The following is a 21,837-nucleotide window of genomic DNA, read 5'->3' as shown; positions in this document are numbered from 1 at the left end:
AGATGAGGCAGTGAGGCGTTACAGCATGGCGGAGGGAGGCGTCAGAAAAGGCTACTTCCCCCATTGGCCCGTGGGAGACGTGGCAGCATGGTGTGGGGATGGGGTGGGGACAGGAAGGGCGCTTCCCCCATTGGACCTTAGGAGATGAGGCAGTGAGGCGTTATAGCATGGCGGAGGGAGGTGTCAGAAAAGGCTGTTCCCCTATTGGCCCGTGGGAGACGTGGCAGCATGGTGTGGGGATGGGGTGGGGACAGGAAGGGCGCTTCCCCCATTGGACCTAAGGAGATGAGGCAGTGAGGCGTTGTAGCATGGCGGAGGGAGGCGTCAGAAAAGGCTGTTCCCCTATTGGCCCGTGGGAGACGTGGCAGCATGCTGTGGGGTTGGAAGGCCACTTCCTCCATTGGGCCTGAGGTGAACAGGCAGCATTGAGATGGGGAAGCGTGGTGTAGGCCTTCAACAGCGTTTCCTCAACCTGCTGATATTCCCAGAAATCATATTGAATATGTTGAAAGAATAAACTTAAAATGCGACTTGGGAGTCATGGTACAGAGGATGTAATACTTTTTATCTTTGATTACAGAATATTATCTTACTGATTCGAATGTAGTGGTGCCCTGCATATACTGTTCGAAAGGCAGCAAGGCAGATTAATAACATTCAGAGGGTCCCCTTTATCTTGTCAGGCGTTCCCAAACCAGTGCCAGGACCCCAAGAATAAAAGATCTGGCCCTCCTATTAGGATAGCTTGTGCCACCACATGAAAGTATAGCTCCCATTCCTCTCTGCATCATTCCACACTTGCACAAATTTGTCAACAAATGAAAAATACTGTCCACAGACAGGTTCCTCTGTGCCCTTTCACACTGAAGCCCCTCCTTGGAGTAGCGCTGTATCCTTTCACACAAAGCACTTTCGGGCCTCGTCAGGGGAGATACACAAATGCTACTACAATAAAATAGAATATGAATCGCACAGTGTAGTGACATTAAAGTAGAATTCAAACTATTATTAGCGTAAACAAAACAGGAAATTAATTCAAGTGACTGAATTAAATGCCCTCCTGCATCTCCGTGTCGCTTACTGCATTCTTGAAATTTAATATCGCCTGGTAAGGCGCTCCTCTCAAAGCTGTGGAGATACTGGTCATTCTTTAGTGAGAGAAGGGAGCACATTGTACAGTCACCTAAATTCCAGATAGACACATCTGTCTGTCCTCCAGCAGTTTACGCACCCAAGCACTCTACATCCCTCTCAAAGACATTCAAGACTAGAAAGGTAGGAAAAGGGTTTTATTTACAGCATAAAAAAGAAATACCAGTCCTTGAGGTGATCTGGTGTGTCTAGTCCTGTGGAGAGACCAGTTTATCTTGCATGATGTTCAGAGGGTCACAGGACCACACACCCTTGTGGTCAGCCAAGATCGTGGTGGTGGGTGTCAGCTCTGTCAGAAAAGGGGTGCCCACGCTGTTTGCAGGAGGAGGAAAGAAGGACAAACTTAGAACGTTTGTCCTTGAAACCTGAGCTCCAGGTACGACTTCTGCTCAGCAATAGTTCTGAGAGTCAAGCAGCGATCTATGTTCCTCAGACTGATCTCTTGTCATGGTGGCACTCATTCCTGGGTCTCACCCACATAGTGACAGATGGCATCAAAGTCTAGTTTCAGGACATTCACCTCATCCCGCAGAAGCTGCACCAGTGCTCGACTCTTCTCTTTATCCCTGCGGAGGATCCGCCCAACCTGCAAGGGAGGCAGATCTTTGCTCAGCACCAGCATGTTTCACAAAAGCATTCCAAAAATGGGTATTCTGCCCCCTCCCATCAGTCCTGCACCTTCCATGTCCAGGCCTGTTCTCTAAGACACCCACACAATATATGATCACATTGGATCCCACCCAGCACCCATTTCAGGAGAACAGGTAATCCACACAGGATCCGTCCCCTACACCGATGAGTATCCCCTTCTTAGGTCCACGGGACTCCTCTTGGGGCACGTGCTCCTTCTAAAACCAACTCACTCCAGCATGCAGTCTCCTGTCCAATCTGCTTTCAGCCTGCAAAGAGCAGGATCTTTACTCCTGCACACAACTGGGATAAGGAAAATGTTACTTACCCAGTAGACATCTGTTTGTGGCATGTAGTGCTGCAGATTTTGCATAACTCCGCCATCTAGTGTTGGGCTCGGAGTGTTACAAGTTGTTTTTCTTAGAAGAATATTTTCGAGTCACGGGACCGAGTGACTCCTCCTCTCGGTGATAGTGTGCATGGGCATCAGGTCCTTTGTTAGATTGGTTTCCTGCAGGTGGGTGAGGAAAGAAGTATGTGTGTATATATATTTATAGTGAAAAAAGATGTCCATTAAATTTTGTACTACAACATCTACAGGCTTCCGGGGAGGCGGGTGGGCGCATGTGAATCTGCAGCACTACATGCCACGAACAGATGTCTACTGGGTAAGTAACATTTTCCGTTTGATGGCATGTGTAGCTGTAGATACACATGCTGTGCATACGCTGTAAAGCAGTCCCTCCAAGTATGCAGTGGCTAGGAGTTGGAGTTGCTTGAAAAAGAGGTCAGAGCACTGCTTGGCCAACATTTGCTTGTTGGGGAGCTAAAACATCTACACAATAGTGCTTAGTAAATGTGTGTAGTGTAGAGCAAGTAGCAGCTTCGCAATTATCTGCTATTTGAATGTTTCCTAAAAAGGCCATAGAGACACCTTTTTTTTCCTGTTAGAGTTTGTTGTAGGAGTTGCTGGTAATTGACTTTTAGCTTTGAGGTTACAAGTTTGAATACAATTGACTATCCATCTAGCTAATCCATTCTTTGAAATTGGATTACCTCTGTGAGGTTTTGAAAAGGCTACAAAAAGTTGTTTCGATTTTCTAAAACTCTTTGTTCTGTCAATGTAATACATAAGAGCTTGTTTAAAATCTAGCGTATGCAGAGCTCTTTCAGCAACTGAGTCTGGCTCTGGGGAACAAAACAGGTAACTCAACTGATTGAGTAATGTGAAATGGTGAAACTACTTTAGGGAGAAATATAGGGTTTGTCCTTAGAACTATTTATCTTTATGGACTTCGAGAAAGGGTTCCTCTAAGGTGAACACTTGTATTTCACTTACATTTTTTAGTAAAGTTGTGGCTACTAAAAAGGCAACTTTCCATGAACGTTTTTAGGATGACAGTAATGTACAAAACGTTTCTATTTTGCATCATAACACTGTCTAGTTGTAGGTCTGCGTGCCTCTTTAAGAATGTCTACACATTCAGAAGGAAGTTGTAAATACCCAAACTCTAGAACTTCAGGAGCCATATCGCAAGATTGAGTATCTTGGGGTCTGGATGTCTGATATGACCTCTCTTCTAAGTCAAAAGGTCTGGTCTGTTGGGAACTTTCTGGTGGGGGAACCACAGAAAGATCCAATAGTGTTTTATAGCAGAGATGACATGCCCATGTGGGAATTACAAGGATCATGGAGAGTGATGTTTGATTGAATTTGCGTACCAGAAATGGAATGAGTGGGAGAGGCGGAAAAGCGTAAGCAAATATCCCTGACCAATTCATCCATAGGGCATTGCCCTTGGACCGAGGGTGTGGGTATCTGGAAGAAAAGTCTTAGCATTTTGAGTTTTCTACAGTGGCGAAGAGATCTATTTCTGGTGTTCCCCAGAGGCAAAAGTATTGGTGAGGTACTTGTGGGTGAATTTCCCATTTGTGGACTTGTTGCTGCATCCTGTTTAATAGGTCCACAAACTGATTGTCCGTTCCTGGGAAATATTCTGCCAGTCAGTGAATGGGAGTGTGAATCACCACTTCCAAACTGTCTGCGCTAGAAGGAACAATTGAGATGAGTGTGTCCCCTGTTTCTGCAGATAGTACATAGTTGTAATGTTGTCTGTACAGACTAACACCACTTTGTGAGATATTTGTGTCAGGAATGCTTTAAGTGCTAGGAAGACTGCTAGCAACTCCAAATAGTTGATGTGATAAGTTTGTTGAATGGGATCGCATTCCCCTTATATTTGTAAGGTTATTGAGGTGAGCCCCCTCGCCCCCCCAAACCCGTCTGTGATTCATCTGTTATGAGAGTGAGGGCCCTGAAAGAGCCGCCCTGTTAAAGGTTGGTTGGTTGGTTTCCACCACTGCAGAGAGCGGAGAGTCTGGCGGTCCAACAACACTAGACCCTGAAGATAACCCGGTGACAGACCACTGACTAGAGAGCCACTGCTGTAGTGGACTCGTGTTGTCTTGCATGGGGAACGATGGCAATGCACAAGGCCATCATCCCCAATAGTTGCATCACTAGTTTTACTGTGTAACTATATTTCTCCTGTAATTGAGCAATGGATTTTGAAAAGCCTGAATCCATAGTGGGTTTGGATATGCCAATGCTGAATGAGTATTCAGGATTGCTCCCAGATAAGGCAATATCTGTGATTGTTGAAGATGGGATTTGAGATAGTTTACTGAAAATCCCAAAATGTGTAGAAGATTTATGTTGTACTGAATATGCTGCTGGCATTTTTAGATGGTATTGGCTTTTATAAGCCAATCGTCTAAGTATGGGAAAATATGGATGTGTTGTCTTCTGAGAAATGCAGCTACTACAGCTAAGCTTTTTGTGAACACCCTTGGGGCGGTTGTTACCCCGAATGGTAGTACTTTGAATTGATCATGTTTTCTGCAATGACAAATCAAAGGTATTTGTGGTGTGCCGGGTGTATGGGAATGTGGAAATAAGCATCGTTGAGATCTAATGCGGTCATGTAATCCCCTTGCTGTAATAGAGGAATAATGTTGTGAACATATGGAAGTGCTCTGAAAGTATGTATAGGTTAAGAGATGAAAAATTGGCCTTAACCCCTTCGCTGCCAGGCCTTTTCCCCCTCCTGTGCCGGGCCTTTTTTTGCCTATTTGGGGCAGTTCGCGCTTAGGCCCTCATAACTTTTTGTCCACATAAGCTAACCAAGCCAAATTTGCGTCCTTTTTTTCCAACATCCTAGGGATTCTAGAGGTACCCAGACTTTGTGGGTTCCCTTGAAGGAGGCCAAGAAATTGGCCAAAATACAGTGAAAATTTCGTTTTTTTCAAAAAAATTGGAAAAAGTGGCTGCAGAAGAAGGCTAGTGGTTTTTCCCCTGAAAATGACATCAACAAAGGGTTTGCGGTGCTAAACTCAGCAGCTTCCCAGCTTTCAGGAACAGGCAGACTTGAATCAGAAAACCCAATTTTTCAACACAATTTTGGCATTTTACTGGGGCATACCCCATTTGTGCAATTTTTTGTGCTTTCAGCCTCCTTCCAGTCAGTGACAGGAATGGTCATGAAACCAATGCTGGATCCCAGAAACCTAAACATTTCTGAAAAGTAGACAAAATTCTGAATTCAGCAAGGGGTCATTTGTGTAGATCCTGCAAGGGTTTCCTACAGAAAATAACAGCTGAAAAAGAAAAATATTGAATTTGAGGTGAAAAAACCATCAATTTTTCTCTACGTTTTACTCTGTAACTTTTCCCTGCAATGTCAGATTATCGAAAGCAATATACCGTTACGTCTGCTGGACTCCTCTGGTTGCGGGGATATATAGGGTTTGTAGGTTCATCAAGAACCCGAGGAACCCAGAGCCAATAAATGAGCTGCACCCTGCAGTGCGTTTTCATTCTATACCGGGTATACAGCAATTCATTTGCTGAAATATAAGGAGTAAAAAATTGCTATCAAGAAAACCTTTGCATTTCCAAAAAGGGCACAAGATAAGGTGTTGAGGAGCAGTGGTTATTTGCACATCTCTGAATTCCGGGGTGACCATAGTAGCACGTGAATTACAGGGAATTTCTCAAATAGATGTCTTTTTTACACACACTCCTATATTTGGAAGGAAAAAATGTAGAGAAAGACAAGGGGCAATAGTACTTGTTTTGCTAATCTATGTTCCCCCAAGTCTCCCGATAAAAATGGTACCTCACTTGTGTGGGTAGGCCTAGCACCCGCGACAGGATATGCCCCAAAACACAACGTGGACACATCACAGAAAACAGAGCTGTTTTTAGCAAAGTGACTACCTGTAGATTTTGGCCTCTAGCTCAGCCGCCACCTAGGGAAACCTACCAAACCTGTGCATTTCTGAAAACTAGAGACCTAGGGGAATCCAAGGAGGGGTGACTTGCGGGGCTCAGACCAGGTTCTGTTACCCAGAATCCTTTGCAAACCTCAAAATTTGGCTAAAAAAACACATGTTCCTCACATTTCTGTGGCAGAAAGTTCTGGAATCTGAGAGGAGCCACAAATTTCCTTCCACCCAGCGTTCCCCCACGTCTCCCGATCAAAATGATACCTCACTTGTGTGGGTAGGCCTAGCGCCCGCGACAGGATATGCCCCAAAACACAACGTGGACATATCACAGAAAACAGAGCTGTTTTTAGCAAAGTGACTACCTGTAGATTTTGGCCTGAATTCAGCAAGGGGTCATTTGTGTAGATCCTGCAAGGGTTTCCTACAGAAAATAACAGCTGAAAAAGAAAAATATTGAATTTGAGGTGAAAAAACCATCAATTTTTCTCTACGTTTTACTCTGTAACTTTTCCCTGCAATGTCAGATTATCGAAAGCAATATACCGTTACGTCTGCTGGACTCCTCTGGTTGCGGGGATATATAGGGTTTGTAGGTTCATCAAGAACCCAAGGAACCCAGAGCCAATAAATGAGCTGCACCCTGCAGTGCGTTTTCATTCTATACCGGGTATACAGCAATTCATTTGCTGAAATATAAGGAGTAAAAAATTGCTATCAAGAAAACCTTTGCATTTCCAAAAAGGGCACAAGATAAGGTGTTGAGGAGCAGTGGTTATTTGCACATCTCTGAATTCCGGGGTGACCATAGTAGCACGTGAATTACAGGGAATTTCTCAAATAGATGTCTTTTTTACACACACTCCTATATTTGGAAGGAAAAAATGTAGAGAAAGACAAGGGGCAATAGTACTTGTTTTGCTAATCTATGTTCCCCCAAGTCTCCCGATAAAAATGGTACCTCACTTGTGTGGGTAGGCCTAGCACCCGCGACAGGATATGCCCCAAAACACAACGTGGACACATCACAGAAAACAGAGCTGTTTTTAGCAAAGTGACTACCTGTAGATTTTGGCCTCTAGCTCAGCCGCCACCTAGGGAAACCTACCAAACCTGTGCATTTCTGAAAACTAGAGACCTAGGGGAATCCAAGGAGGGGTGACTTGCGGGGCTCAGACCAGGTTCTGTTACCCAGAATCCTTTGCAAACCTCAAAATTTGGCTAAAAAAACACATGTTCCTCACATTTCTGTGGCAGAAAGTTCTGGAATCTGAGAGGAGCCACAAATTTCCTTCCACCCAGCGTTCCCCCACGTCTCCCGATCAAAATGATACCTCACTTGTGTGGGTAGGCCTAGCGCCCGCGACAGGATATGCCCCAAAACACAACGTGGACATATCACAGAAAACAGAGCTGTTTTTAGCAAAGTGACTACCTGTAGATTTTGGCCTCTAGCTCAGCCGCCACCTAGGGAAACCTACCAAACCTGTGCATTTCTGAAAACTAGAGACCTAGGGGAATCCAAGGAGGGGTGACTTGCGGGGCTCAGACCAGGTTCTGTTACCCAGAATCCTTTGCAAACCTCAAAATTTGGCTAAAAAAACACATGTTCCTCACATTTCTGTGGCAGAAAGTTCTGGAATCTGAGAGGAGCCACAAATTTCCTTCCACCCAGCGTTCCCCCACGTCTCCCGATCAAAATGATACCTCACTTGTGTGGGTAGGCCTAGCGCCCGCGACAGGATATGCCCCAAAACACAACGTGGACATATCACAGAAAACAGAGCTGTTTTTAGCAAAGTGACTACCTGTAGATTTTGGCCTCTAGCTCAGCCGCCACCTAGGGAAACCTACCAAACCTGTGCATTTCTGAAAACTAGAGACCTAGGGGAATCCAAGGAGGGGTGACTTGCGGGGCTCGGACCAGGTTCTGTTACCCAGAATCCTTTGCAAACCTCAAAATTTGGCTAAAAAAACACATGTTCCTCACATTTCTGTGGCAGAAAGTTCTGGAATCTGAGAGGAGCCACAAATTTCCTTCCACCCAGCGTTCCCCCACGTCTCCCGATAAAAATGATACCTCACTTGTGTGGGTAGGCCTAGCGCCCGCGACAGGATATGCCCCAAAACACAACGTGGACATATCACAGAAAACAGAGCTGTTTTTAGCAAAGTGACTACCTGTAGATTTTGGCCTCTAGCTCAGCCGCCACCTAGGGAAACCTACCAAACCTGTGCATTTCTGAAAACTAGAGACCTAGGGGAATCCAAGGAGGGGTGACTTGCGGGGCTCGGACCAGGTTCTGTTACCCAGAATCCTTTGCAAACCTCAAAATTTGGCTAAAAAAACACATATTCCTCACATTTCTGTGGCAGAAAGTTCTGGAATCTGAGAGGAGCCACAAATTTCATTCCACCCAGCGTTCCCCCACGTCTCCCGATAAAAATGATACCTCACTTGTGTGGGTAGGCCTAGCGCCCGCGACAGGATATGCCCCAAAACACAACGTGGACATATCACAGAAAACAGAGCTGTTTTTAGCAAAGTGACTACCTGTAGATTTTGGCCTCTAGCTCAGCCGCCACCTAGGGAAACCTACCAAACCTGTGCATTTCTGAAAACTAGAGACCTAGGGGAATCCAAGGAGGGGTGACTTGCGGGGCTCGGACCAGGTTCTGTTACCCAGAATCCTTTGCAAACCTCAAAATTTGGCTAAAAAAACACATATTCCTCACATTTCTGTGGCAGAAAGTTCTGGAATCTGAGAGGAGCCACAAATTTCCTTCCACCCAGCGTTCCCCCACGTCTCCCGATAAAAATGATACCTCACTTGTGTGGGTAGGCCTAGCGCCCGCGACAGGATATGCCCCAAAACACAACGTGGACATATCACAGAAAACAGAGCTGTTTTTAGCAAAGTGACTACCTGTAGATTTTGGCCTCTAGCTCAGCCGCCACCTAGGGAAACCTACCAAACCTGTGCATTTCTGAAAACTAGAGACCTAGGGGAATCCAAGGAGGGGTGACTTGCGGGGCTCGGACCAGGTTCTGTTACCCAGAATCCTTTGCAAACCTCAAAATTTGGCTAAAAAAACACATGTTCCTCACATTTCTGTGGCAGAAAGTTCTGGAATCTGAGAGGAGCCACAAATTTCCTTCCACCCAGCGTTCCCCCACGTCTCCCGATAAAAATGATACCTCACTTGTGTGGGTAGGCCTAGCGCCCGCGACAGGATATGCCCCAAAACACAACGTGGACATATCACAGAAAACAGAGCTGTTTTTAGCAAAGTGACTACCTGTAGATTTTGGCCTCTAGCTCAGCCACCACCTAGGGAAACCTACCAAACCTGTGCATTTCTGAAAACTAGAGACCTAGGGGAATCCAAGGAGGGGTGACTTGCGGGGCTCGGACCAGGTTCTGTTACCCAGAATCCTTTGCAAACCTCAAAATTTGGCTAAAAAAACACATATTCCTCACATTTCTGTGGCAGAAAGTTCTGGAATCTGAGAGGAGCCACAAATTTCATTCCACCCAGCGTTCCCCCACGTCTCCCGATAAAAATGATACCTCACTTGTGTGGGTAGGCCTAGCGCCCGCGACAGGATATGCCCCAAAACACAACGTGGACATATCACAGAAAACAGAGCTGTTTTTAGCAAAGTGACTACCTGTAGATTTTGGCCTCTAGCTCAGCCGCCACCTAGGGAAACCTACCAAACCTGTGCATTTCTGAAAACTAGAGACCTAGGGGAATCCAAGGAGGGGTGACTTGCGGGGCTCGGACCAGGTTCTGTTACCCAGAATCCTTTGCAAATCTCAAAATTTGGCTAAAAAAACACATGTTCCTCACATTTCTGTGGCAGAAAGTTCTGGAATCTGAGAGGAGCCACAAATTTCCTTCCACGCAGCGTTCCCCCACGTCTCCCGATAAAAATGATACCTCACTTGTGTGGGTAGGCCTAGCGCCCGCGACAGGATATGCCCCAAAACACAACGTGGACATATCACAGAAAACAGAGCTGTTTTTAGCAAAGTGACTACCTGTAGATTTTGGCCTCTAGCTCAGCCGCCACCTAGGGAAACCTACCAAACCTGTGCATTTCTGAAAACTAGAGACCTAGGGGAATCCAAGGAGGGGTGACTTGCGGGGCTCGGACCAGGTTCTGTTACCCAGAATCCTTTGCAAACCTCAAAATTTGGCTAAAAAAACACATATTCCTCACATTTCTGTGGCAGAAAGTTCTGGAATCTGAGAGGAGCCACAAATTTCCTTCCACCCAGCGTTCCCCCACGTCTCCCGATAAAAATGATACCTCACTTGTGTGGGTAGGCCTAGCGCCCGCGACAGGATATGCCCCAAAACACAACGTGGACATATCACAGAAAACAGAGCTGTTTTTAGCAAAGTGACTACCTGTAGATTTTGGCCTCTAGCTCAGCCGCCACCTAGGGAAACCTACCAAACCTGTGCATTTCTGAAAACTAGAGACCTAGGGGAATCCAAGGAGGGGTGACTTGCGGGGCTCGGACCAGGTTCTGTTACCCAGAATCCTTTGCAAATCTCAAAATTTGGCTAAAAAACACATGTTCCTCACATTTCTGTGGCAGAAAGTTCTGGAATCTGAGAGGAGCCACAAATTTCCTTCCACCCAGCGTTCCCCCACGTCTCCCGATAAAAATGATACCTCACTTGTGTGGGTAGGCCTAGCGCCCGCGACAGGATATGCCCCAAAACACAACGTGGACACATCACAGAAAACAGAGCTGTTTTTAGCAAAGTGACTACCTGTAGATTTTGGCCTCTAGCTCAGCCGGCACCTAGGGAAACCTACCAAACCTGTGCATTTCTGAAAACTAGAGACCTAGGGGAATCCAAGGAGGGGTGACTTGTGTGGCTCGGACCAGGTTCTGTTACCCAGAATCCTTTGCAAACCTCAAAATTTGGCTAAAAAAACACATGTTCCTCACATTTCTGTGGCAGAAAGTTCTGGAATCTGAGAGGAGCCACAAATTTCCTTCCACCCAGCGTTCCCCCACGTCTCCCGATCAAAATGATACCTCACTTGTGTGGGTAGGCCTAGCGCCCGCGACAGGATATGCCCCAAAACACAACGTGGACACATCACAGAAAACAGAGCTGTTTTTAGCAAAGTGACTACCTGGAGATTTTGGCCTCTAGCTCAGCCGCCACCTAGGGAAACCTACCAAACCTGTACATTTCTGAAAACTAGAGACCTAGGGGAATCCAAGGAGGGGTGACTTGTGTGGCTCGGACCAGGTTCTGTTACCCAGAATCCTTTGCAAACCTCAAAATTTGGCTAAAAAAACACATGTCCCTCACATTTCTGTGGCAGAAAGTTCTGGAATCTGAGAGGAGCTACAAATTTCCTTCCACCCAGCGTTCCCCCAAGTCTCCCGATAAAAATGATACCTCACTTGCGTGGGTAGGCCTAGCGCCGGCGACAGGAAACACCCCAAAGCGCAACGTGGACACATCCTAAATTTTGGAAAAAAACAGAGGTGTTTTTTGCGAAGTGCCTACCTGTAGATTTTGGCCTCTAGCTCAGCCGGCACCTAGGGAAACCTACCAAACCTGTGCATTTCTGAAAACTAGAGACCTAGGGGAATCCAAGGAGGGGTGACTTGCGGGGCTCGGACCAGGTTCTGTTACCCAGAATCCTTTGCAAACCTCAAAATTTGGCTAAAAAAACACATGTCCCTCACATATCTGTGGCAGAAAGTTCTGGAATCTGAGAGGAGCTACAAATTTCCTTCCACCCAGCGTTCCCCCAAGTCTCCCGATAAAAATGATACCTCACTTGCGTGGGTAGGCCTAGCGCCGGCGACAGGAAACACCCCAAAGCGCAACGTGGACACATCCTAAATTTTGGAAAAAAACAGAGGTGTTTTTTGCGAAGTGCCTACCTGTAGATTTTGGCCTCTAGCTCAGCCGGCACCTAGGGAAACCTACCAAACCTGTGCATTTCTGAAAACTAGAGACCTAGGGGAATCCAAGGAGGGGTGACTTGCGGGGCTCGGACCAGGTTCTGTTACCCAGAATCCTTTGCAAACCTCAAAATTTGGCTAAAAATACACGTTACTCACATTTCTGTGGCAGAAAGTTCTGGATCTGAGAGGAGCCACAAATTTCCTTCTACCCAGCGTTCCCCCAAGTCTCCCGATAAAAATGATACCTCACTTGTGTGGGTAGGACTAGCGCCCACGAAAGGAAAGGGCCCAAAACACAACGTGGACACATCACATTTTTTTATAAAAAGCAGTGCCTACCTGTGGATTTTGGCCTATAGCTCAGCCGACACCTGAGGAAACCTAGCAAACCAGTGCATTTTTGAAAACTAGAAACCCAGGGGAATCCAAGATGGGGTGACTTGCGGGGCTCTGACCAGGTTATGTTACCCAGAATCCTTTGCAAACATCAAAATTTGGCCCAAAAAACACTTTTTCCTCTCATTTCGGTGACAGAAAGTTCTGGAATCTGAGAGGAGCCACAAATTTCCTTCCACCCAGCGTTCCCCTAAGTCTCTCGATAAAAATGGTACTTCACTTCTGTGGGTAGGCCTAGCGCCCACAAAAGGAAATGGCCCAAAACACAACGTGGACACAACATATTTTTTCACAGAAAACAGAGGTGTTTTTTGCAAGGTGCCTACCTGTGGTGTTTGGCCTGTAGCTCAGCCGGCCCCAGGGGGGGGGGGGCAGAAATGCCCTAAAATAAATTTGCCCCCCCGCCGGGAGCGACCCTTGCCTACGGGGTCGCTCCCCCTGCGTGACATTGGCACCAAAAAACAAATCCCCGGTGCCTAGTGGTTTCTGCCCCCTTGGGGGCAGGTTGACCTAAACTCAGCCAATCTGCCCCCAAGGGGGGCAGAAATGGCCTAAATACAATTTGTCCCCCAGGGGAACGACTTTTGCCTGATGGGTCGCTCCCCATCTCTAAAAAAAAAAAACAAAGAAAAAAAAAGAAAAATTCCCCTGGCGCCTAGAGGTTTCTGCCCCCCCCCCGGGGGGCAGATCGGCCTAATAATAGGCCGATCTGCCCCCCGGGGGGGCAGAAATGGCCTAAAATAAATTTGCCCCCCCAACACCCACCCCCCCCGGGAGCGACCCTTGCCTACGGGGTCGCTCCCCCTGCGTGACATTGGCGCCAAAAAACAAATCCCCGGTGCCTAGTGGTTTCTGCCCCCTTGGGGGCAGGTTGACCTAAACTCAGCCAATCTGCCCCCAAGGGGGGCAGAAATGGCCTAAATACAATTTGTCCCCCAGGGGAGCGACTTTTGCCTGATGGGTCGCTCCCCATCTCTAAAAAAAGAAACAAAAAAAAAAAAAAAAACAGAAAAAAAAAATAATAGGCCGATCTGTCCCCCGGGGGGGGGGGGGGGGCAGAAATGGCCTAAAATAAATTTGCCCCCACAACCACCACCCCCCCCCCCCGGGAGCGACCCTTGCCTACGGGGTCGCTCCCCCTGCGTGACATTGGCGCCAAAAAACAAATCCCCGGTGCCTAGTGGTTTCTGCCCCCTTGGGGGCAGATTGACCTAAAATTGGCCAATCTGCCCCCAGGGGGGCAGAAATGGTCTAAATACAATTTGCCCCCCCAGGGGAGCGACCCTTGCCTGATGGGTCGCTCCCCATCTCTAAAAAAAGAAACAACAAAAAAAAAAAACACAAAAAAAAAATTGCCCTGGCGCCTAGAGTGTTCTGCCCCCCCCCCGGGGGCAGTTCGGCCTAATAATAGGCCGATCTGTCCCCCGGGGGGGCAGAAATGGCCTAAAATAAATTTGCCCCCCCAACCCCCACCCCCCCCCCGGGAGCGACCCTTGCCTACGGGGTCGCTCCCCCTGCGTGACATTGGCGCCAAAAAACAAATCCCCGGTGTCTAGTGGTTTCTGCCCCCTTGGGGGCAGATTGACCTAAAATTGGCCAATCTGCCCCCAGGGGGGCAGAAATGGTCTAAATACAATTTGCCCCCCAAGGGGAGCGACCCTTGCCTGATGGGTCGCTCCCCATCTCTAAAAAAAGAAACAACAAAAAAAAAAAAAACACAAAAAAAAAATTGCCCTGGCGCCTAGAGTGTTCTGCCCCCCCCCGGGGGCAGTTCGGCCTAATAATAGGCCGATCTGTCCCCCGGGGGGCAGAAATGGCCTAAAATAAATTTGCCACCCCAACCCCCACCCCCCCCCCCCCCCGCCCGGGAGCGACTCGTGCCTACGGGGTCGCTCCCCCTGCGTGACATTGGCGCCAAAAAACAAATCCCCGGTCCCTAGTGGTTTCTGCCCCCTTGGGGGCAGATTGACCTAAAATTGGCCAATCTGCCCCCAGGGGGGCAGAAATGGTCTAAATACAATTTGCCCCCCCCCCAGGGGAGCGACCCTTGCCTGATGGGTCGCTCCCCATCTCTAAAAAAAGAAACAACAAAAAAAAAAAAAACACAAAAAAAAAAATTGCCCTGGCGCCTAGAGTGTTCTGCCCCCCCCCCCCCGGGGGCAGTTCGGCCTAATAATAGGCCGATCTGTCCCCCGGGGGGGCAGAAATGGCCTAAAATAAATTTGCCCCCCCAACCCCCCCCCCCCCCCCCCCCCCGGGAGCGACCCTTGCCTACGGGGTCGCTCCCCCTGCGTGATATTGGCGCCAAAAAACAAATCCCCGGTGCCTAGTGGTTTCTGCCCCCTTGGGGGCAGATTGACCTAAAATTGGCCAATCTGCCCCCAGGGGGGCAGAAATGGTCTAAATACAATTTGCCCCCCAGGGGAGCGACCCTTGCCTGATGGGTCGCTCCCCATCTCTAAAAAAAAAAAAAGAACAAAAAAAAAAAACACAAAAAAACAATTTGCCCTGGCGCCTAGAGGTTTCTTCCCCCCCTGGGGGCAGATCGGCCTAATAATAGGCCGATCTGCCCCCAGGGGGGGCAGAAAAGGCCTTCCCAAAAAATTGCCCCCCCTGGGAGCGACCCTTGCCAAAGGGGTCGCTTTGTTGCGTGACATTCGCGCGCAAAAACAAACTCCCTGGTGTCTAATGGTTTCTGCCCCCCTTGGGGGCAGATTGGCCTTATCAAAATAGGCCAATCTGCCCCCAAGGGGGGCAGAAATGGCCTAAATATATATTGCCCCGTAGGGGAGCGACCCTTGCCTAAGGGATCGCTCCCCACCTAAAAAAAAAGAATTCATCACAAAAAAAAAAAAAAAAAAAAAAAATGGTCCCTGGTGCCTAGAGGTTTCTGCCCCCCCTGGGGGCAGATCGGCCTAATAATAGGCCAATCTGCCCCCAGGGGGGGCAGAAAAGGCCTTCCTAAAAAAATGCCCCCCTGGGAGCGACCCTTGCCCAAGGGGTCGCTCCCTTTTGCCAATTTCAAGAAAAAAAAAAAATCCCTGGTGTCTAGTGGGGTTTCAAAAGCCGGATTGCAAGCAATCCGGCTTTTGAAACCTGTGAGAGACTTCAAAGGGAAGGAAATACATTTCCTTCCCTTTGAAGCCTCTCGGGGCCTCCCCCATGGGATTGAAAAAGAAATGCAAAAGCATTTCTTTTTCAATCGCGCTGGAAGCTCTGCTTCCAGCGCGATGGGGGAGACCCTGTGACTAATCAGCGCGCGCTCGCGCGCTGACGTCACAGGGGGGGGGTTGGGGGGGTCGGGGGGGTCAGGGGTGGGAGGGGAAGGGCTTCCCCTTCCATCCCTGACTTGGGGGGGTGGGGGGGAACCCCACAGAGGGAGCGAGAGCGCTCCCTCTGGGCTCTGTGCACAGGACGTAATGGTTACGTCCTGGGCACAGCAGCACTGTGCCTCAGGACGTAACCATTACGTCCTGGGCACAGAAGGGGTTAAAGAACTGTCTTTCTTTGGTTTGACGAAGTATAGTGAACATACTCCTCCCCCTTGTGTGAAAGGGGAACTGGTTCGGTAGCTCCTCTGAAAAGTGGCTGTACATCTTTTAAGAGAACAAGATGGTCGTGTGAGTTTGCAAAAACGAAGAGGTATATTTGGTGGAGTAGAGATGAGTTCTAGACAATAACCATGGTGGATAATTGATACCACCCACTGGTCTGTGGTGATATTGTACCACTGGGGATAAAATGTGCCCGTCTTCCTCCCACTGTAGATGTATGTGCTGTGGGAGTTTGTAAAAAGTCACTGTTTTGTATTAGAGGGAGATCCTCTAGAGGCGGATACTTTGCCTCTCCCTCTATTATTTAAGCCTCTATAGAATCCTCTGAAGGAACCCCTGTTATACAGATGTGTTCCTTGCTTTTCTTGTGAGGTAGAAGGTTCGGTGGTTGATGTTTTAAAACCACCCCTAAATTGTGGCCTATGAAAATTACCCCTGCTGTGTGCAGTTAATAAGGCGCCCATTACTTTAGCTGTGTCTGAGCCCTTTTTTAATTTTCCGGTAGTGATATCTACCTCTGGGCCAAATAAATGCTCCTTGACAAAAGGCATGTTCAGGACTTCCTGTTGCATTTCCTGCTTAAATCCTGAACACCACAACTAGGCATGTCTTATGAGAACACTAGTGCTCACTCCACGTGCTGCGGTGTCAGCCGCATCAACGGCACATCTGATTGAGTTACTGGAGATGGCCTGTCCTTCTGCAACTATCTTCAGTCCTCTCTTTTGGTGTTCCTGTGGAAGATATTGTAATAACTCCTCCATCTCATCCCAGTGGGCCCTGTCATACCTCGCCAGGAGTGCTTGAGAATTTGTCATTTTCCAATGGTTGCAGCTCGAGCAGCCACTCTTTCCCGCTGCATCTGTTTTTTTACTTTCCTTATCTGGTGGACAAGCATCCCCTGTGGACCAATTGTTGGCCCTCTTTTGTGCTGCACTTACCACTATAGAGTCTGGTGGTAGTTGTGTTTTTATGAAAGTTGGATCTGAGCGTGCTGCTTTCTATTTCTTGTCTACCCTTGGTGTGATTATTCTTGCCCTAACCGGTTCTTTGAATGTCATTAGCCTGTCTGATGATACTCGGTAGCATCGGTAGAAACTGAGACTCTTTTTGTGTGTTGGTTAGTGTGTCAAAGAGAAGGTCCTCTTTAATTGGGTCTGTATGCATGTGCACATTATGATACGCTGCTGCTCCTGCAATAACTTGGTTGTATACAGTGGTATCCTCACTAGGAGAAGGCCCTGCTGGATAAAAGTCAGGGTCATTAGAGAATGAGATCTGGATCGTATAGATCCCATGGATCCACGTTTTGTGGAACATCACCTAAGTCATCTCTATGAGGTGATGATGATGCTTGTGGTGAAAAGTTTGGATGAATAAAGGCTGTCTGTGATTGTGGTGTACTAGGGAGAAGTGCAAGAGAATGAGATGGCAGAGGTTGTTCTGAAGCCTTGTCTTTCTTTGGAGACTTTTAGGGAGCGGCGCAGTGTCCAATGTTTCTTGGAATGTAGGTCTCTTTGATTGGAATAGGAGGAGAAGCCATGATTCTTCCTGTTCCTTTCTGTGTGTGAATTTTCTGCTGTCTAATGTCCATCACTTCTAAGATAGGATAAATCTCAAAGGAAACTGCAGAATCTTTGCCCACTATAGATTTCAACTCCGAACTCTTCGGTTCTGAATGCTTTTTTCGAGCCAAAAGTGTCAGCTCCAAAGTAGACGGCAATATTTGTTTCTTCGGCACCAAAATGGTTGATTCGAATGTTCGTAACAGATTGGGATGTAGTTGGCTGTTTGGTCGGTGGTGAAGGTATTTTGATCTTTATCAGTTTCGGTGCCGAACAGGAGGGTGGGGCATCCAATGTATTTTGCGGATCCTACCCTGGCCTGAGGCCAGAGGAGGACCGACAACCAATTCAGAAGTCTTTTTGAATGTCTTTTCTTGGTGCGATGGTGCTGGTGTTCTCACGTACTGAGCCTCTAGAATGGATTGACTCTCAATGTCTGAATCTTTGTCCGACTTGAAGTCTCGAATCAAAAGGGCTGCCTGGTGTCACACTCCTTCCTGTGTGTGTTCTTCTCCAAAGATGTAGGGGGTGTTGTAGGAAAGTGCCACTGTTGGCATTGTTTCACCATTGTGTATTTGCACAAGGGTTCCAGTTCTCTCTATAAACCTGCACCTGTAGCAGCTTTCCTTGCAGAATCCTGAAACGTTTTGTGAATTTCAAGAAGTAGTAAATGTGTGCTCTGCCACGGATGTAAATCTCTGAATGTAGCTGTCCTACTTTTATATGAATTGGTCCTGTGAGCGAAAGTACACACACCTCCCCCTGCAGGACCTGTTACACCTGGCAGTGAGCCTCAAAGGTTCACCCCTTTTGTTACAGCGCCCCAGGGAATCCCAGCTAGTGGACTCTAAGAATGGGAACCAAAAACCTCCACCAACCTGACCACGGTGTGGCCCCAACACCACCATGACAAAATCCTCCTCCATCTTGGGAATGAGAGTCTCCAGCATGGACTCCTTGATTCCTGTGGGAAAAACACAGAAGCCATTAGGAGGAACGAAGCCCGCAGACATGGTAGAAGTATGAAAGAGGACAGAGAAGGGGTGCTAGACACGAGGGGAGAAGTGAATGTGCGAGACCGCCAAGGGAGGGCTGGATACATAAGAGGCAACTAGCGAGAGGAAGACGAGGGACCTTAGGAGAAGGGGAGGTAGACAGAGCCACAGCCCAGTTACCAGGTGTGAGAGACTCAAGGGTACTAGCAACAGAGGAGCAGGTACCTCTGCGACCTAAGGGAGTGGGTGTGTGAGACTCAAGGGTACTATGAACTGAGGAGCAGGTACCTCTGTGATCTCACGGAGTGGGTGTGTGAGACTCAAGGGTACTAGCAACAGAGGAGCAAGTACCTCTGCGAGCTCACGGAGTGGGTGTGTGAGACTCAAGGGTACTAGGAACCGAGGAGCAGGTACCTCTGCGAGCTCACGGAGTGGGTGTGTGAGACTCGAGGGTACTAGGAACCGAGGAGAAGGTACCTCTGCGAGCTCAGGGAGTGGGTGTGTGAGACTCGAGGGTACAGGGACAGAGGAGCAGGTACCTCTGCGAGCTCAGGGAGTGGGTGTGTGAGACTGAAGGGTACTAGGAACAGAGGAGCAGGTACCTCTGCGAGCTCACGGAGTGGGTGTGTGAGACTCAAGGGCACTAGGAACCGAGGAGCAGGTACCTCTGCGAGCTCAGGGAGTGGGTGTGTGAGACTCGAGGGTACTAGGAACAGAGGAGAAGGTACCTCTGCGAGCTCAGGGAGTGGGTGTGTGAGACTCGAGGGTACTAGGAACAGAGGAGCAGGTACCTCTGCGAGCTCAGGGAGTGGGTGTGTGACACTCGAGGGTACTAGGGACAGAGGAGCAGGGACCTCTGCGAGCTCACGGAGTGGGTGTGTGAGCCTCGAGGGTACAGGGACAGAGGAGCAGGTACCCCTGCAAGCTCACGGAGTGGGTGTGTTAGACTCGAGGGCACTAGGAACCGAGGAGCAGGTACCTCTGCGACCTCAGGGAGTGGGTGTGTGAGACTCAAGGGTACTATGAACTGAGGAGCAGGTACCTCTGTGAGCTCACGGAGTGGGTGTGTGAGACTCAGGGCTTCTAGGAACCGAGGAGCAGGTACCTCTGCGAGCTCACGGAGTGGGTGTGTGAGACTCGACGGTTGCGAGCTCACGGAGTGGGTGTGTGAGACTAGAGGGTACTAGGAACCGAGGAGCAGGTACCTCTGCGAGCTCAGGGAGTGGGTGTGTGAGACTCGAGGGTACAGGGACAGAGGAGCAGGTACCCCTGCGAGCTCACGGAGTGGGTGTGTTAGACTCGAGGGAACTAGGAACCGAGGAGCAGGTACCTCTGCGACCTCAGGGAGTGGATGTGTGAGACTCAAGGGTACTATGAACTGAGGAGCAGGTACCTCTGTGATCTCACGGAGTGGGTGTGTGAGACTCAGGGCTTCTAGGAACCGAGGAGCAGGTACCTCTGCGAGCTCACGGAGTGGGTGTGTGAGACTCGAGGGCACTAGGAACAGAGGAGCAAGTACCTCTGCGAGCTCAGGGAGTGGGTGTGTGAGACTCGAGGGCACTAGGAACCGAGGAGCAGGTACCTCTGCGAGCTCAGGGAGTGGGTGTGTGAGACTCGAGGGTACTAGGAACCGAGGAGCAGGTACCTCTGCGAGCTCAGGGAGTGGGGGTGTGAGACTCAAGGATACTAGGAACCGAGGAGCAGGTACCTCTGCGAGCTCATGGAGTGGTTGTGTGAGACTCGAGGGTACTAGGAACAGAGGAGCAGGTACTTCTGCGAGCTCACGGAGTGGGAGTGTGAGACTCAAGGGTACTAGGAACCGAGGAGCAGGTACCCCTGCGAGCTCACGGAGTGGGTGTGTGAGACTCGAGGGTACTAGGAACAGAGGAGCAGGTACCTCTGGAAGCTCACGGAGTGGGTGGGTGAGACTCGAGGGCACTAGGAACAGAGGAGCAGGTACCTCTGGAAGCTCACGGAGTGGGTGGGTGAGACTCGAGGGTACTAGGAACCTAGGAGCAGGTACCTCTGCGAGCTCACGGAGTGGGTGTGTGAGACTCGAGGGTACTAGGAACAGAGGAGCAGGTACCTCTGTGAGCTCACGGAGTGGGTGTGTGAGACTCGAGGGTACAAGGAACAGAGGAGCAGGTACCTCTGCGAGCTCACGGAGTGGGTGTGTGAGACTCGAGGGTACTAGGAACAGAGGAGCAGGTACCTCTGCGAGCTCAGGGAGTGGGTGGGGTGTGTGAGACTCGAGGGTACTAGGAACAGAGGAGCAGGTACCTCTGCGAGCTCACGGAGTGGGTGTGTGAGACTCGAGGGCACTAGGAACAGAGGAGCAGGTACTTCTGGAAGCTCACGGAGTGGGTGTGTGAGACTCGAGGGTACTAGGAACCTAGGAGCAGGTACCTCTGCGAGCTCACGGAGTGGGTGTGTGAGACTCGAGGGTACTAGGAACAGAGGAGCAGGTACCCCTGCGAGCTCACGGAGTGCCAAGCCCCCCCCGTCTTCAGGCTTTGACTCCCACCGAAGGCTCGCTCTGGTGTGGGGAACGCGTCACTCATCATATATACAATGTCCAAGTACTGTTACTCGTTATACACTTTAACAGTAACGCGTTTACAGTGTTTGTGTGTCCCAGGAGTTCTGTGCACGCAGCTGCAACGGATCAGCCTGAGCTACAACCAAAGCGCCCTCTTGGGTTACTGTGGCCAGTGACAGTCAGGTCAGTACACCGGATGCTTGCCCAGGCCTGGCCACACTGCCCAGCTCTGTGGTACTCAGCACTCAAGAAGGGTGAACAGGGACATCGATGGCCCTGGATGTACAAGGGCCCACGCTTGGGCAGATCTGCTGCTGTCGAGTGAGGAGGGGTTGCTTGAGGAGGAAGGCCCTGTTGCAGGGGGCAGTGTCTCTCGCAGACAGGGCAGGAGGGCAACGAAGAGTCAATGTCATAGACCCTTCTGCTGGCCTTGCAAGGGAAAGCGATGGGTGCGGGGGCACAGAGCCTTGCACAGAGGCCCTCTAGTGCCCGCAGGGTTAGACTGTCGGCATCAAGGCACTGAGGCTGATGAGGAGGACTTGGCAAGGAATGGGGAGGCAGCAGGTGGGGGGGCCGGCGTGAGAGGATGGGAGAGAAGAGCCCAACCTGAGCCGCCGGCAGGAGGCGAGGAGATCCCACCCAGTAAGAGGGCAGTTTGAGGACATGGGGAGGGAGGGCGGGTACCCGAGCTGTGGCGCAAGGGACAAAGAGGAAACGGGGCAAACCAGGAGGTACAGGACAGAAACCAGGAGGGACAGGGCAGAA

The 21,837-nt window shown here is 49.4% G+C and overlaps 1 protein-coding gene across 1 annotated transcript in view; it reads right to left on the bottom strand.

Moving 5' to 3' along the window:
* Positions 1-1,275: 1,275 nt before the first annotated feature.
* Positions 1,276-21,837, bottom strand: part of GPKOW (G-patch domain and KOW motifs) — an 85,253-nt gene continuing 64,691 nt past the window's right edge. The window contains exons 10-11 of the mRNA XM_069209319.1: positions 18,417-18,502; positions 1,276-1,738 (exon numbers count right to left, since the gene is read on the bottom strand). Coding sequence (XP_069065420.1) covers positions 1,610-1,738; positions 18,417-18,502 — 215 coding nt within the window. The 3' untranslated portion in view covers positions 1,276-1,609. The remainder of the gene's footprint in view (positions 1,739-18,416; positions 18,503-21,837) is intronic.

This window comes from Pleurodeles waltl, chromosome 10, assembly GCF_031143425.1.
Source record: "Pleurodeles waltl isolate 20211129_DDA chromosome 10, aPleWal1.hap1.20221129, whole genome shotgun sequence".
NCBI lineage: Eukaryota > Metazoa > Chordata > Amphibia > Caudata > Salamandridae > Pleurodeles > Pleurodeles waltl.
This window is presented reverse-complemented; position numbering and strand designations above follow the sequence as displayed.